The sequence below is a fragment of the Dromiciops gliroides genome, chromosome 4 (assembly GCF_019393635.1).
Source record: "Dromiciops gliroides isolate mDroGli1 chromosome 4, mDroGli1.pri, whole genome shotgun sequence".
Classification (NCBI taxonomy): Eukaryota; Metazoa; Chordata; class Mammalia; order Microbiotheria; family Microbiotheriidae; genus Dromiciops; species Dromiciops gliroides.
Window position 1 is genome coordinate 27097353 of NC_057864.1, and position 14923 is coordinate 27112275.

The 14923-nt window shown below is 41.7% G+C and overlaps 1 protein-coding gene across 9 annotated transcripts in view; it reads right to left on the reverse strand.

Annotated features, from left to right (window-relative positions):
* The window catches only part of OSBPL9 (oxysterol binding protein like 9), a 157287-nt gene that overhangs the window by 11869 nt on the left and 130495 nt on the right, over positions 1–14923 (reverse strand). For 7 of the 9 annotated variants that reach the window (XR_006356317.1, XM_044001932.1, XM_044001930.1 and 4 more), the window contains 4 exons: positions 9964–10002; positions 4916–5006; positions 3905–4009; positions 900–1059 (listed from right to left, as the gene is read on the reverse strand). Coding sequence is in view for 8 of the 9 variants with exons in the window: in XM_044001932.1 (XP_043857867.1) it covers positions 900–1059; positions 3905–4009; positions 4916–5006; positions 9964–10002 (395 nt within the window). In the remaining variant the exon portion in view is untranslated. The remainder of the gene's footprint in view (positions 1–899; positions 1060–3904; positions 4010–4915; positions 5007–9963; positions 10003–14923) is intronic. The other 2 variants (XM_044001933.1, XM_044001931.1) reach the window with 1 other exon arrangement.

A 14923-nucleotide genomic window follows, 5' to 3' on the forward strand; every position in this document is an offset into this window, starting at 1 on the left:
CACCAAGTCATGAACAAACACTGCCACAAGCAGGACTCACTACGTAATTCTATCATGATCAATGTCGACTTTCGAGTTCATTTAAAAAACTGATGACCGTTAGTTGTCATTTAATAGAGGAAGTATTTCAAAACCCACCAGCTGTGAAAATTATCATAGGGCCCCAGAAGCTATGCAGTGCAGACCCCATGCCAACCCTCCATCTCTACGAACACTCAGCAGCTTGGCCTCCCCCATCAGCAATTGACTTCCTTACTGAAGTATTCAAAGGCATTCTTGGGCAACTCCTACTTGTCCAGAAAGTTTTTCTAAATGCAAAGTCGCTTACTACAACTCCCAATGACCCCCTCTTCTATCTAGTTTTGCTCTCTGTGGCAGAGCCAAAGACATTCGCTTCCTCTTCATAACACCAGTAAAGGCAATGAGACATAATAAACAGAGGCTGGGTTTGAAGCCACAAAGACCTAGATCTGCCTGTTACCTATAATGGTGACTTCCTTGGGCATCACTTAAACCTCTCTGACTCTTAGTTTCCACACCAGCAAAATGAAAACATGACCCCGAGTACTCTCTCCTTGCCCCATACCATCATGAGGAAGAAATGGGAGAGGGTATGAGAGGCCCTTGTCAAGAGGATGTCATCAGCTGAGGGGCCCTAATTCCTTTCAACACCCCCCTGGAACAAGCATCCAGGATGCCTGAAGGTGCTGTTCTTCATCTTCTCTGGATTACTTTGGTTCTTAAACCCACACTGCCACTGGATTAAATCACCTGAGACCAAAGTCATTCACTCCCATTTTCCAACAAATTTTAGAGCTGTCCAAAGAACCCTGCAAGCATCTAAATATTTAAAAATAAGCCAACCACTTCAAGACCAGTTCCTTTCCACTGCTACTTACTCTATGAAGCGCTTTGGGGACGAGCTGCTTTGATGGAATTCATCGGCATCATAGAATTCATCTTCGCTGCTAGAATACGAAAACTCTGGGACTGTGTTTGGAGACAAGTTGACATGGCTTGGAGATGTCAGACTGCTACTAGGTGCTGAATGCCCACTTCCTAGGGAGTGAAAAGTGCTGAGTTAGGAAAAAGGCTGGGGGTGCGGAGATGGCTAAGTTATGAAAAGAGAAGAAGAATGTGATTGAGTTGGTTGGATGTACAAGCCCTGCACTCAAAGTCCAATTGCCTTGAGACCAGGAAAAGAAAAAAAGCAATAAGATGGATCCTGGACAGGCCAAATTAGTTAAGCAAAGACCACAGCCCCCACCACAACAGCATCACCAAAACACACAAAGATTAATGCCTCAGTGGAAAGCAAACCTTTCAACTCTATTATAATCCAAGCAAGCAGGTGTAAATGCATTGTCTTTAGAGCGTTCCAGCTTTCATGTCATACATAGTTTTAAATGACTAAAAAAGGAGCCAAGTTATCCCAAAGAAATACAAAATGGGAGTTCTATGACACAATGAAAGTGAAAATTGAGGAGTAAGTTGAGAATATATATTTATTAATTACACTAAAGATTTCTCAGCATACTCATCAAGAGATTTCAACTGGAGTCAAGCACCTACTATGTGCAAGGCAGAGTTCCCCACTGATGATAAAGAATCTCTAATCCCAAGGAAGCACAGGTATGGAAAAATGCTAAACCAAAGCAAGCACCATAACACCCTGCCCATCTCCCCCCCCCCCCAAATGGAAGCCACCACCTATGGAAGGAATGAGGGAAACAACAGGGGCTATTATTGGTCACAGCCAGAACCAGAGTTACCAAGGATAAGGGGACTGACTGGTCAGGAAGGAGCTTCCATCTTTCAAAGAGGGCAGGAACATCACATTCACTCCCTAAGTAACATTTTCTGTGTTTCTTTCTTAGGGAATTCTCAACATGACTAGTGAGGAAGGGCAGTCAGCCAGTGTAAGTAGCCACACATTTCTGAAGCTGGTCTTGACGTAGCCATGGGGGCTCTCAAGAGTGGGATCAGAAAATTCAGACACCACTCAAACCCAGGGAAACAAACACAGAATGAGCTGCCTTGGGATTTCTGGTCTTGAGCTACAGCACCTAACAAACAGCAAAGGGAAAAGGCCCCTTTCCCCAAGCACCTGGAGCTTCAGTAAGGTCATTTCTTAGGGGCCATAGTCATGAGTGCATTTTTAAAACTTTAAAATCACAAGTCCCATGAAACTGAGGCTAGCAGTTGAAATTTCATCTCAAAAGTAAACCTCAGGTATTCAGAACTAAAAGGTTCCTTGTGAATAGTCCTAAGAAATCTTTCTTTCCAAAGCAGAGGCTAGAAAGAACTATTTATTATTGGCAAAAAGAAATGCCCACCTACTTGAATTAGGTCAGGTGATACTGAATGGGAATCATATTGACTTGAATTTTCACTTTTGTTTGCTAACAATATTCCTCAAATCTATTTTCTTCATTATCTCCCAGTAATTTTTTGGTGGAGTGCTAAGGAAGTGGAAAGAAGGAAGAGGAGGGAGAAAACAAAGGGCAAGAGTGCTGGAGGTCCGGGAAAGCCTCTCTGTCTTTCTGTGCCCAATGACTGGTTTATGCTCAGTTCCAATGGAGCTGCGAGAGCTCAATGACTTGGCAGATTCCTCCTTCCCATGATAGAGCAAACCAGCCCACCTGTCTGTTTGTGCAGAGAAGTCTTCCTTAAGCCGTGCATACAGTGTGTATTCAATGAATACTTGTTAGATGAATGAAAAGCTCTCAGTAATCTATGTACAGGAATGTGTCTCCCTTAAATCCGAATGTACCTAGCATGGGCTCTTAGACAAAGGAGACAGTGTTTATTGAGATAAAGACTTAGAAATTGGGATCAATGCATCATGGATTATCTGATATCAATATGTTCCTTTAACTTAGTCTATTGTAAATATGCCTTTACTCTTTTAGAAACTAAGTCAAACCACATAGAATTAACTGAAATCATTTACACCAAACTGAATGTATATCAAGAAATGAGTATGATCTACTTGCTTATGGCTTTCTTTTCAAAATCTAAACCAATTCTTTTTCACAACATAGAAACTTTTTAGACCAACTTAATCACATTAACAGCCTTGCAAAAAAAATCTACATAAATATTATTCAAGACAAAGAGGCAACAAAACACTCACATTTCATGCTTTCGATTATCTTTGAAGATTTCCTTGAGCTTTTCATGCCCACCTTTTTTTTTTCCTTCTGAAATTAAGGACAAATGCCTGCACTGTGACCCAGAGGGAAACCAACTTGAGTAAGAGCATGCCCCCAAAGCCCCAGGCTGGCAATCCAAGCTGTGCTTACTGAGGAGAGAGTCATCAACAGAGTCTCCAGCAAAGCAGAGATGAATGGGGGTGAATGAGGAGAAAGTTTCAGGCTTCCTTTGGAGCTCAGCTAGCTGAGGCCCAACAACTAAATGTTTGCCCCAGAGAAGTTAGGATGGCTCACATTTAAAATCCCCAATCCCCCCGATATCCTACTAAATAAAACCCTGGAAGTCACAAGGGAAAAACAATTGGTCCACAAAAAAGGAGAAAGTCCAAGGCTAAGCTTCAAAAGTGAAAGTAACAACAAATTGTCCTTTGGTACTTCAAAAAAGCCATTAAAAACCAGAATTCTTGAGTTAAGAAAACAAAAACCAACTACATTTACTATGAAGAAAAACACTGTCACACCAAGAGGAGCATCTCAATTAAATTATAATTGTCTAAAGCTTTTTTTTTTGGGGGGGGGGAGGTTTGAAGTTACTATTCAGCTATCCCAGGTGAAACTGGCACAACGGAAAAACTTTCAGAGGTTTGCTCTCAGTAGCCAATTTCCCATTCCCTGTCCCTGGCAAAGAGAAAGAAATGAATTTGAAGAAAGGCATGAGATGAAAAGACACAGGTTAAACCCATCTGTACCTGTGCTGTTGGGTGTTGGGGTCTGAGGATGTCCCAAAGAAGTGACTCCAGGTCCAACAGGTAGGGAGGATGGACGTGGCTCTGATTTACACAACGGAGCAGACTCTAAGAGATTTGAACAAGTAAAAACAAGGGAGAAAAACAGGACAATTAAAAAAATGTTATGAAGTTTCCTGGGGGATATTTGGAACTGTGTGTGTGTGTGTGTGTGTGTGTGTGTGTGTATGCCTGCGCGCGCGCGCGCGCGCACACACACACACACACACACACACACGCTCTTGTTCCCTTCCTCTCTCTCCTCCCCAAAGGCCAGCTCCTGAAAAAGCTCTTGGGCACAGCGTTCATTCTTTCCTTTTGGATTTTTAAACCATTTTTTACCATAACTACGAGAACATGGCAATCACATCATAGAATGGTGTGGGCAATGTTACATTCTCCTTGTCCGCTTCCTTCCCACCCCAAAGCAGCAGAGTTACAAAGGGCTCCCACTTCACAAACCACAGGCCAACCAAAACCTGCTAATGACTCATCATCCCCCTTTGGTCCAAGGTTTTGCCCCTTTCTGCTCAGTATCCACAACTATTCTGTGTGATAATTAATGTAAGGCAGCCACGACTCTCTGAGTGATCTCAGAAGAGATTAAGGATGCTCTCTTCCTCTTCCACAAGGGCACTACTTCTGTCTCAAACAAGATTTACTGGTAGGAGAATTCTGGCTAACTAGCTAACTGTTAGCTAGGCAACGCTGACTGCATTGAGGAAACCTGTCCCATACTTTGAAAACAGACGCCGCTAACCACCACCATCCTCTCTGGCCTCCCAGCCACCGTCAGAAGCTATAATTCTGTAGAATGCCAAATCCAACTCAAAAAACCCCACCCTAATTCATTCTACCTAGGGTTTCAATATAAAACAACAGGCAACAGTGAGTTTGTGCTGGCTTCCTATAGAAAAGGAATATAAACTTCAGACCCCTAATGAATATCCTTGAACATATGCCCAAATATTGTACCTGTGGGTAAGACAGTCTGGGTAGGCATTGTGCTGATCACTGGTTCCAAGGGATTAGGTTGATATATTGCATCTACAGGGTTGATGGTACTCTGAGATAAAGAAACAGTCATTTTTAATTAACATTCTCTCCCATACTGTCCCTCCCCCATGTAAGAAATACCCCGACTTGTGACAGCAAAATCCTACGGTCAGCTACACAGATACAAGTTTACAAGAGCGCAAAGAAGAAATTAAACCCTTTCCCCACATAGACACACAAGCAATTGTTATAATTAAGGAAAGCATAGTAAAAGGGGGAAACCACCAATCAACAAACCTCAGACAAAGAGGAAGATAAAATTACACAGAAAGGGGTGTGGGAATGGGGTATGGAGATTTAAAGAGATACCCCACATCACAATGTTTCTCGGCACTTTGCTCAAAGATTTTCAAGAACTAATACTTCCTTACTTGCCTTCTTGGTCTTAACATACATTATCCACCTATAACTAACTAGTGTATCTGGACAGCTACCCGGCTGTCTTCGCACTTGGTCCCACCTCATTAATACTTCATATTATGGATACACAGTATAAGCACAGAAAGCGAAGTCTGGTACTAAAAGCAGAACACAAGATCTTTGAAATGTAGAAAAAGACATGTTTTTCTAAGTTTTAGGAGGGAAAAGAAATAAACACATGCAATCTACAGTTTTAGAAAACAGATTAGAATATTTCACTGACTTAATGGAACTGAGTTTTCCAGTGATGTTACAAAGATTTTATTCCTAAAAATCTAAAATTTCAGAAAGTAGATGGTCCCACTGTTCCAGAGTGGATTCTAGTGGCTTCTCTCTTGCTTTGGGAACTTTTGGGCTCTGCTGGTACTATTTTTTTATTAAAAATATTTATTGATATCTTTTGTATTTTACATTGTCATAGTTTTTCCTAATATCCCTGCATCCCATCTAAGAAATAGTATTAATGACTAGAAAAAGAGGAAAAAAAATTACTGCTGACAATTTAATGAAAGATCCTGGCTAGAAGGTAGAGTTGAGACTTCCTGGTTATTTGCAAAGAAGAAAGTGGACCAAAAACAAAGAAGACGACAAGCATCCCTTAACTTGCTTTGGTCTCTTAAAAACAAACTTAAAAAACACATTCAAAGGTGTTTGGAGAAGGAAAAAGTAGAACATTACTGTGGGGTTACAGCAAAAAGTGATGTTGATAATTACAAAAAAATGTTATTTATAAAAGTTAGTAAGAAAGTCCTAAGCTACTAAAAAACAGGAACAATAAAAATTTTACCTGTGGTTGGTAATATAAAAGAACTTTATAAAGTATAAACATCTTTATGTCAAATCTCTTACGAGTTTTAGAAAATATGAGGATTTTATGCCTGATTAAATTAAAATGTGCACCATGAATATTCCACCTGAAAAAAATGTGCATGGTTATTTCTTATAAAATAAAATTGCCTGTTGAAAGCTCTCAGCCCTGCTCCTCCTTTGTGTGGCCAAAGGGGATCATTACAATGGACACTTGAACCCTCTTAAAACCAACTCCTTGCATTTCTATAATCTGCTCTGAGATACCTGAAAAAGCACTCACCACAAACATTCAAACTCCCAAGACTCAGGGATGTCTGTCTGTCTGTCTTCCTTCAAATTATGACAGGTGAAAAAATAAAGGCTTTTGTATCTGTTCTCTCATTTGTTCCTCCCACTCATCCTGGGAGGTGGTGCTACTCATCCCCATTTTACAGATGAGGAAACTGAGGTAGACAGCAGTGAAGTGGCTTGCCTGGGGTCACAGAGCCAGCAGATCTCTGAGGCTGGATTTGAACCGGTCTTTCCCTGTTCAAGTCCAGTGCTCTAGTCACCGTGGCACCACCTAGCTGTCCAAGAGAATCAGTGCACTGGGCTACTGGTATGCAGAAATTCAATTCCCTGGCAAATATTAACATTTTCTCTCCTGTAATCAGCTGTAGCTGGTGTCGCTATGTACATCTGGGATATGCTTACGTCTAGTGGAGGTTTTCAATGTTGACCTTTTCCTCCAAGGGTCCCACGTGGCCTATATCTAGGAAAAGGAAGTGTCCAATGTTTCAGAGGTGAGTGTCCCATAGGGGAGGCCTGTCACCAGGGCCTGCACACCCAGAGTGGGTGACCCCAATGTATCTGGTGCACTGAAATGTAGGAGCTATAGGATTTTCCATGGTGCCTGTAATCCACCTGAGGCTACCCTGGTCCAGGAGGAACACGTGTTCTGTTCAGTTCTGTGCCCAGCAATGAGGGAAGGGCCAAACAATCATGGCACCTGAACGAGTGACACCTCAGGGAAGCAGAAACACAGGCACAGCCCATTAAGACAACACCAAGAGGAGGCAGGCGCGCGCGCGTGCGCGCACACGCACACACACACACACACACACTCACTCACTCACACACACACACACACACTCTCTCTCTCTCTCTCTCTCTCTCTCTCTCTCTCTCTCTCTCTCTCTCTCTCTCTCTCTCTCTCTCTTCCCTCTCTCTTCGGGGAAGCATGAAGCTCGGAAGGTGCTCAGTTACATATGGACCACCTTGTCTTTATTTGAGTTGGTTTGTTTTTTAGTGGGGGTGGAGGGAAAGAGGACTAGGGCTTACTGGAAAGTGAGTCACAAGACTGACTACATGCCTCCAAAAGAAATATAACGAGCATTTCTGCATCTACAAAGTAACCAGCATTTTTTTAATGAATCGAGCACTCCACAACTGATTTGTCCTCCTATTTCTGTCTCAAGTTTGAAACATGAGCATCTCGCCCTCCCAATGGCCCCAAGAGAAGTCATCCCACCCCAACCTTGCCAACAGCTACCACAGGCCTTACCTTTATGCTGACCTGTGACTTCTTACAAAACTTCCCACTGTGGAAATGCCTTTCACAAAGAGTTGCTGAGAACCACCAGGGTACTAAGAGTTTAAGTGACTTGTTCATGGTCATACAGCTACTGTGGGTCAGCAGCAGACCTTATTTACCCAGGTCTTCCTGACTCCCAAGTCAAAGCTCCATCCATTGCCTCTCACAGCTACTGTTGCTATTTCCAAAAGTAAGCCTATGCAGAAGGCAGACTACAATACAAGACAGAAAATCCATCTAAACATTTTCACTCCCCTCCATCCCTTCTGGACAATTAAAGCATCTTAGAAATGTTCTATAAGTGTCCCCTGCATCATCTTTGCAAACACCCCTCCTTGAGGGAGGTTCCTGGGGAGGGCTAACTCTCTGCTACTTCCTTTTCAGGCCAAAAAGGCTTTGAGTGAAAATGTCCTCAAAGGCTAAGCCTGGCTGCATTCAAGAAATTCATCATCAGAAGGCTCTGAGGAGTCAAAAGGGAGCACTTGAAGGTCACTTAGTAATTCTCTCAAGAGTAAAATGAAGAATGCCTCAGAACAGTTAAATGACTTGTCTAAGGTCCCAAAGACAGTAAGCTACCACTTACTGATCCAGGATTCAAACCCAAGTCCAGTGTGAATTCACTGCACATGCCCAATTCTTTCACGAGGTGGGGATTCACCAAATGATGCAATTTTGGACCCTGAGAATTCACAAAGATCTTATACAATGGTGTGGAAGTGCTACGAGTCAGCGAATCATGTAACAGACCTTTTAAAACAATGACAATAACCCAAAATGATCTCTCTACCTAGACTGTCTTCAGATGTCCTTGCCCAATAGGCTTACAAATTAAAACAGTGACCTAAAAAGAAAATGGGGTCTGTGTCCCACCACAATAACCCCTAACAAGCCATTAGGAGTAGGGAATTAGGAAGTCAAAATTCCATCATGCCAATAAAGTGGGGTTAAGTCCTAGCTTCTTAAATTGTGGGTCACAACTCCGTATGGGGGTCAAGTAACAATGTGAAAAACTGGGGAACAGTAAAAGGCTATGTATATCTATTTTATATACCTATGTAGCTAGGGTCACATAAAAATTTCTCAGGCAAAAAGGGGTTGCAAGTGGAAAAAGTTTAAGAAGCCTTGGGGTAAATGACCTCTACTACCTCATATTGTAAATCAAACTAAAGAAATGGAGATTGTGTTCCATCCAGATAAGTTTAACCAGTAGCTTTCATTAATTTTCAGACTACAGATGTAGTTATTTTTATGTCTTCAAAGAAAAAAACCCTGCATTTCCTCTATTAAGCTTTAATATTACTGAAGTCCTTGGGGTATGGAAGGAGTTAATGAGGTGCTTGGAATTATCTACTGGCCAACCTTAAATTAGTGAGCAAATCTTCATAGTTTAAATTTCACTTTCAGCCTCACAAGGTTAAGATTCTCACAAATAACCACTGTTTTCTGCCTTCTGTCTAGGAGGAGGAAAAACACTTTGAGGAAGGAGGTGTGGCTGATCTTACCCTCGACACTCTAGCCACCCCAGTCACTCCTGCTGACTGCATGGGAGCTGGCCCAATTCACGAAAGGATACAGGGTTGGATGCAATTTGTTTCAACAAAATCACAGCACACACCGTAATAGGCACAATACCAAGATATATTGGGAAATTATTTTAAAAAAACCACATTTAAAATCTATCCAGAATTGGTTTGTTTCTTTAAAAAAAAAAAGTTCCTCATTGAAGACACCAATAGCAGCTCTATGTGATGATATCATTAGCTTCCTTGCTTCTGTCAAGGAGAGTCCAAACTGGACAGAACTACAGCTATTCCCTAAAGACAGCTCTACCTTGTACCCACATCTGTCCATGAAAGCTGGATGTCTGCACCATGGTTACTTAATGCATGCAAGATGGATTCTATATGAACTTAAAGCAAATTTCTAAGACCGCCCTTTAAAGTCCCAAATCAGCAAAGAGCAGCCAATTTTGTTGTGTAATGATTAGCCAAAGACAGCCAACTTCAGGAGCTGGAAGAAAGTGGCCAGGATAGAACAAGAAGGGTAAGTTGAAAGGAGAAGAAAACAAGTCGTAAATGAGCGGAAATTCAGGTCTCTGTTGCGATGACGGGTTTTAATGCTCTGCAGAGGTAAAGGGAGTTTTAAAAGATTAGATTAAACTTACTATCAATCCATATGCGTGCTTGTCCTCATTACTTTGGTCCTTAAGGAAAAACGTTCAATATGTTAACAATCTTTTATAAGTCACAGAAAGCATCCTCCCCCCACATGAAGAGCTCAAGTAGCAGCAGATGCTGGCGTCATCACGACCAAGTGGAGATGTGGAATTCCACTTGATCACCTTGGGGACTGTAAGCCTGGGTAGGGATACATTTCCTTCTAGGAAGACAAAACCCACCATCGTGATTATTACTTATCCAAAGGGCCAAGAGCCTTCAAAATAAAGTCCTGTCAAAGAATACACACTGTAGGCCATGGACTGCATGGTGATATTCATGCCAAGGACTCAAGCCAACTGTATTCAGGAAACACTAATTATTCATGATTTGTCAATCTAAAGTTTTAAATATTCAGAATGTGCCCCCACACAGGCCGACCAATGACAGTCTCTCCATCTCTACCCTCTCTCTCTTCTCCCTGTGTGAAGACTCTTTGCCATGAGCTGGAAAGAGGTAGGAGGGCGGGGCAATATAGGACTGCATGCAACTAAATAGAGCTGATTTTATTCAACTGAATCCAACCAACATTTATTAAGTGTCAACTCTGTGAAAAGCACTGTGCTATGGGGGCAGCTAGGTGGTGCAGTGGATAGCGCACCGGCCCTGGAGTCAGGAGTACCTGAGTTCAAATCCAGCCTCAGACACTTAACACTTACTAGCTGTGTGACCCTGGGCAAGTCACTTAACCCTAATTGCCTCACCAAAAAAAAAAAAAAGGAAGAAAAGCACTGTGCTAGATTCCAGGGTACAAAAACGAAAGAAACAGTCCTCACCCTCACGAAGTTTCTAATGTACATAAATAAATGAAATGGGAGAGGAAGAGAACACTGATAGCAAAAAGTCCTTGTGAGGAGAGGCTTACAGAGGAGAGGAGGCAGGCAAATGCAGAAATAAAACAAAAAATACATTCCAAGAACAAAAATATTTCAAGAATAATTTGCTTGGGCTAATTAATGCACGGAGGCAGAACATGAAATGTTACATTTCACAAATAGATGGCAAACCAATTCAGCTGGAATTTAGGGTTGGTCAAGAGGAATAATGAAAGGTAGAAAAGTAGATGTGACATAGACTATGGAAAGCTTTAAATGCCAAGTGTTAAGGAGTTTGTGTGTTAGCCTATAGGCAATGGGGGGCCCTTGAAAGATTCTGAGAAGTGTGACAATAAGATCAAAGCCACTGAAAAATTATTTGGGTGGCTGTGGAGAAGACCGTTTAGAGAGAGAAGATTCCCAGAAGGGGAACTAATTAGTAGGTCAATAGAGTAGTCTGGGTAAAAAAAAGGTGATGAAGGTCTGAATTAGAGTATTAGCCATGTGAGGAGAAAGGGCCAGATATGAGAGATGTTATGGAGGCTCATGTCAAGATGTGGAAAGAGACAGTATATGGAGGACTGAGGAAGAGGGAAGAGTTAGGGATGACTGAGATTATAGACCCGAATGACTGCGAAGCTGGTGGTTCTCTTTATGGTGCTTTCCCCCCCCCCCCCCCTTCTTAGCAACATGGTGGTTCTCTTTAACAGACATAGCAAAGTACGGAGAAGGGAAACATTTAGGGAAAAGGGTGAATTACATTTTGGACATTGATTTTAAGGTACTAAGAGAACATTCAAGGAAAGGGAGATAGAAGACTGCTGTTCAAGGAGGCGACTATGTTTGGTTATACAAATTTGGGAAACATCTGTGTAGAAATGATATCTGAACTGATAAGGTCACTAAAGCAGAATGTATTGTAAAGGGAAGAGAGAATGCCTGGGGGCTAGTCATGCTATAGGGCAAGAGAGGAGAGGGGAGGGAGAAAAATTTGAAACTAGGAATCTTATAAAAACAAATGTTGAAAACTATCTCTACATGTAACTAGAAAATAATAAAATACTTTTATGATTTAAAAAACCCCAACATACTTGCCCCACTCAAGTTTAAAATAATGTAAACACCACGTCACTTAAGGACTTGGAAATGGACATCACCACACAACCTAAACACAGTGGAGTAACTGACCAATTAGAGTTTCAGAGCTGGGAGGAGGCTTAGAGTGCATTTTCTTTTATGCTAAACCTGATGAGGGCCACCCAGTCTTGGAACACCTGTAGTGACAGTGTCCTTCCAGGGAGAATAGGGAATGAGCCAGTTTTTTCTAAATTATGAAGTTAAATAATGCTATGGGGAAAACAGGTCCTCTAAATATCATTAAAATATAATACTTAGCCTAAAATCAGATGGCTTAAAATTCAATTATAAAACAATCAATAGATGGTAAACTTTGAATCAGGTTTTTAGATTAGTTCTTATATATCATACATTTCTTTTGAACCCCCCTGCCCTGGATTTCTTCTTCTTTCAGTGACACTAAGATAAGGCATATAGACAAGAAGGGATAAGCAGGATGAATAATTATTATTTTAAAATTACTGAAAAACTACAGAGGGAAAAAAAACCAGGTTACTCCTGGTGACAAAAATCCACACATATTCATTTTTACTGTTAATCTGCTAAGAACTTAAACCATAATGGTCACATATCAAAGAAAGTGTTGAAAGGATATTTATGTTAAAATGTCAATGGTAGTTACACCACTTTAAAATCAAGAGTATGGGCTGGATTTAAAATTCTCTCTCTGTATGTGATCTGAAGAGATAGCAGAGAAGCACACATCTAGGTTAACCTGGAGAGGAATTATTACATGTTTTCAGGCCATAAATTCCAACCACCTTTATGGAATTTCAGAATTGGAGGGGAGCTCCGTGGTAACCTATCCAGCTCAAGGCCACAACAGAAGTCTCACAGCAGTCTTAACAAGTGGTCACCCTCCCTCTGCACAAAGACCTGCAGAGAAGGGGAGTGGGGTCTCTTTGCAACTCCTACCTCCTGCTGTTCCTGGTTCTGCCCACAGGGACCAAAGACAATGGGCCTAATGCCTGTTCTGTATGTCTCATGACATCTGCTCAAATCAACGATAATCCCTGTGTCCTTCCCAGTCTTTTCTTCTCCAGGCTAAACACATAGAGATGTGAAACCAGTTTAGAGTTTTAATAGATTTATGCTGAGGATGGAAGCAAGGCCAGATAACTGAGGATGAATACAAAAATCTTGCTTTATGACTGGCCAGAGGGCACCCAGGGTCAGGCTTGCTCCCTGGGGTTTCAGACCTGTCACAAACTACCTCCTCCTTGCTAGGCTTCCCAACCAGAAAATAAGGCTAAGTGTGGCTACCCAACAGCTAGGCCTCCCTCTGTACAGAACAACAAGGCACGTCACAGTTGAGGCTATCCACATTCTTCTGTAGACCTCTGACCTAAGGGTCAGCATAATGTCAACTGCTCCCTACTCTCACTGTCCTATGGGTACCGAACTCTTCACCTTGCAAAGAACACCCTCCCTCATTGCTCTTCCCCTCAGTTATCTGATCTCTCATTCCCAGGCCTGAACACTAGCCTTACCTGTGTCTCACTCCGGATGTGGCTATTCTTTCCTTGATTACAGCAACATGAATGAGACCTCAACATCGAAGAGGTAGGCCAAACAAAAATTCCAATAAATGTTAGCCGGCTTTTGACCAAGATTGTATAGCTGAGTGTCTGAATCTTGATACCACTGTCTGAAAATAAAGCTTCATTTCTCTGCAGAAATTTGTTCTTTACTCCTTCTAATAAGACCAGGTATTCCAACCAAGTTTTTCTTGAGTAAAATGGTGTACTTTTCAATGAAATAAAGCACAAGAGTCTGACAAAATATTGTGGTAGAGTGGGATTTCTCATCTAAGTTAGGTGGGAAATTATACAAGAAGCTTATGGAAAAGAAAGTGCTTTGGGGAGGGCAGGGAGCACCCAGAGACTCCACTGTTTTACTATGAAAAAGCACCCAGGGCTTTCCGATGAGCTTCAAGGGGCCAGAGGACTAGGCTCGGTTAGAAAACCAGGCTCAAGACCCAGATGGCACTGATCTGACCAAGTTCTAGTCAACAAGCACCTGCTATGTACCAAGCATCATGCTGTGCACTGGGAATATAAAAATAAAAACGAGGCAATCCGGACTCTCAAGGAGCTGATATCATTCTAGGGAAAAACAACATGCCCACAGATAAATCATTGAGACAAAAACAAAAAGTTGGGGGAATGGGAGGTGGGGAAAGGGGGTGGTGGTAGTGAAGAGAATGGTCTCTTGTAGGAGGTGACACCTGAACTAAGCCATGAATGACAAGGATCTCTGAGCTTCAGCCTTTCATCTATCTAGCAGGGACACTAAGTCAGGCCACTTCCCTAAAGAGCAAACGCTCGGTAACAAGCACTACTACACAAATGTTCATGAAACTCAGGGATTCCAAGTCCGTATTATCCAAACAATTAAAAAATATAGGTCAAAGATTCTTCAATTCTATTTATCAACCAATGATCATCAAACACACGAGGTGTGGCCCAGCCAGACTCTGCTTCTTGGAGAAGCATGCCCACTTCAAGCACGAGAGCTGTTAGCACCAAAAAGTCATTACTGATGTGATGTAGGGTTTTGTGAGACTCCAGTTTGGTTCTACCAGTCATAAAGTATGGTAGAAGAGACTCAAAAGTAGCCCACCAAGCCAGTCATGCTGGTGTTCCCTCAGATACCAGATGATGAACAGACTATCCAGTGAAGGGGAGCCAACCTCAATAAAGAAGTACATGTTAAATGAAGTCAAAATGGCAGTAATTATCATCCAAGAAAGCTTGGCCAAGTAACTCCTCTTCTACACTTTTCACTCCTCAGCCAGTCTTGGACTTTGTAATTCTTTTAAAAAAAAAATAAAAGCATTTTATTATTTTCTAGTTATATGTAGAGATCGTTTCCAGCATTTGTTTTTATAAGATTTCCAATTTCAAATTTTTCTCCCTCCCTAAGACAGCAGGTAATTTGATATAGGTTATATATG